Here is a 2,431-nt window from a genome sequence, read left to right on the forward strand (position 1 = left end):
ATGGCATTTGCCACTTTGCCTAATTTCAACATCTTTGAGTCCACCAACGCCGCCAGAAAGGAAATTATAAAGGCATTGGAGGACAAGAAGTTCAACTTTATCGGAGTTTATGGGATGGGCGGGGTTGGAAAGACGACCTTGATGCAAGCAATGATGAAGGAACTGAAAAACGAAAGGTTCTTTGATCGGGTTGTGATGGCCACTGTATCTCAAAACCCTCTTTTGAAGAATATTCAAAATGAAATTGCAGAGAGCTGGGGGTTCAAATTGAAAAACTATAGTGAATCAGAAAGTGTAGGACTCTTGTGGCGGCTAATTCAACAAGAGAAACGAATCCTCTTAATCTTAGATGATGTATGGGAGCCACTGAACTTAAAAGATGTGGGAGTTCCTTATGGAGACAAAGAGGGTTGCTGTGTTATTATCACGACAAGATTCTCAGATATGTGTGACCAAATGAACACCCAATACAAAGTTGAAGTGAAGGTGTTATCAGAAGCAAATGCATGGGAGCTATTTAGAGTGAGCACAGGTGATTGTGTGGACTCCTCCGAACTAAATGCGGTGGCCAAGGAAATTGCTAAAGAATGTGGGGATTTGCCACTAGCACTCGTTACACTTGGAAATGCACTACAAAATAAGGACCGAGCCATATGGAATGTTGCACTTGACCAAATGAAGAAGTCAATGTTATGGAGAATTGAAGGTATGCAAAAAGAAGTATTCAACTCCATAAAATTTAGTTATGACTCTCTCATAGGCGATGATACACGATATTGCTTCTTGCTTTGCTGTTTATTTCCAAAAGATTTTATTGTTTCTGAGGATGATTTACTTCCATATGTGTTGAGTGAGGATATATTTGAAGATATTGACAACATGGAAGAAGCAAGAAACAGATTGCATTCGGTGCTCGACACACTTGAACAGTCATGCTTGTTGTTAAATGTTGATGGAAAAACACAAGTGTCAGGATGCACGATATTATTCGAGAGGTGGCCATTTTGATTGCATCGCAGGAAGACCATGGCTTTGTTATAGAAGCTGGAAGAGATCTAAGGGAGTGGCCTGATGCAGGAAAGCTGAAGCTGAGAACATGCAAGCGACTCTCACTAATGCAAAATAAAATCAGTAAGTTCCCTGAACAGATGGTTTTCTCCCAACTCTTGATCTTATCATTACGAGATAATGAATCTTTAAGGAAAATCCCTGATCGATGTTTTGAGGGTATGATATCACTCAAAGTTCTAGATCTCTTAAATACAAGTATTGTTTCAATACTGTTATACCCGCACCCCGGGAGTATAATTAATTATTAATTCTTCCCTGTGACGTGTAGTTATCACTGCCACGTATGCCGGTGAGTTGTTCTCACTGGTGGTCAAACCCAGCTATATTGACCATAGTACGAGGTTGCCTGTGGAAACTAGTCGGGACCATGGAGGTTGCCCCTTGACGTGTCAGGGGTAAGTAGTTGACCAAATTTTATTGTGTGCTTACTGCCCTCTCAAAGCCCTCGAAGTGTGGTCCAAAGGCCCTGACCTCTTATGGTGGGAACCACCTTCCTACTCGCATCGGATGCAAGGTTACTGGCTGCCTCCGACCCTGCATCCAATGCTGCTGACAAGGACTCTTGTGGGTGAGACCCTGTGGCTAAGGTACTATTGGTGTCCTGCCATGTTTGACCCTACCCTTACCCCTTTTTATTAACTTGACCTTATGTGGGCCTTGGGGCCCAAGTTAGGATTTTTAAAGCTTGTGTAGGGATGGATGGTTGTTTGACCCTATCCAAACAGACCCTAGCCTACACTTATGAAGCCTTATCCAAATAGGCCAATAAAGGTGATTTTTATATGAGAGAAAGGGGTAAGACTATTCCTTAGTCTTTCTTTTTTTTTTTCTTTCCTAACCTAATAGTGAAAGGAGAGGAGAGTTTTGAAGAGAGGAGGCGGCAAGGAGGAGAAGAAGGAGAAGGAAGGGAAGAAGAAGAAGGAAACGGCTGCTGGGTTTGGAGCTTTAAAGAGGGTACATCGTGTGTACCTCAAACCAGGTAAGCCAAGTGCCCTTTTCCCCCATTTTTCTCTCTTCCCCCTTGCTCGTTTGAGCTTGGGTGGTTCGTTGGTTGCAGCCCCAAGATGGGGATTTCTTTTTGGAAACCCAAAGGGTTAGCTCGAGCCATATGTAGTTTCCCCTTGTAGGATGCTATCCCATTTTCATTACAATCCTATAAAGACCTCTATTTGACCTCTTGCTGAATCTATTTGATTCTAAAGCTTCAACCACCAAAGGAAACCCCAAATCTGGATTTTTGAGCTTTTGATCCTTTAAACCCCCTTAAATCTTTGAATGTTGGGTGTTTCTAAGACCCAAATAGACTCCAAGACACCCCTCCCTTGTCCCTTGAGGCTTAGAGAACCAAATGGGACAACCC

General features: G+C 42.7%; 1 protein-coding gene across 1 annotated transcript; it reads left to right on the forward strand.

Moving 5' to 3' along the window:
* Positions 1 to 1,008, forward strand: LOC122649723 (disease resistance protein At4g27190-like). Its single transcript, XM_043842967.1, has 2 exons — positions 1 to 706; positions 809 to 1,008. The coding sequence occupies exons 1-2, from the start codon at positions 1 to 3 to the stop codon at positions 1,006 to 1,008; spliced, it is 906 nt and encodes a 301-aa protein (XP_043698902.1).
* Positions 1,009 to 2,431: the final 1,423 nt, after the last annotated feature.

The sequence above is a fragment of the Telopea speciosissima genome, chromosome 2, assembly GCF_018873765.1.
Source record: "Telopea speciosissima isolate NSW1024214 ecotype Mountain lineage chromosome 2, Tspe_v1, whole genome shotgun sequence".
Taxonomy (NCBI): Eukaryota; Viridiplantae; Streptophyta; class Magnoliopsida; order Proteales; family Proteaceae; genus Telopea; species Telopea speciosissima.

Coding starts and splice junctions, on each gene's coding strand:
- LOC122649723 (XM_043842967.1), top strand. CDS start 1: ATGGCATTTGCCACTTTGCCTAATTTCAACATCTTTGAGTCCACCAAC. Junction 707..808: donor AATGTTATGGAGAATTGAAG/GTATGCAAAAAG, acceptor TATTTCCAAAAG/ATTTTATTGTTTCTGAGGAT.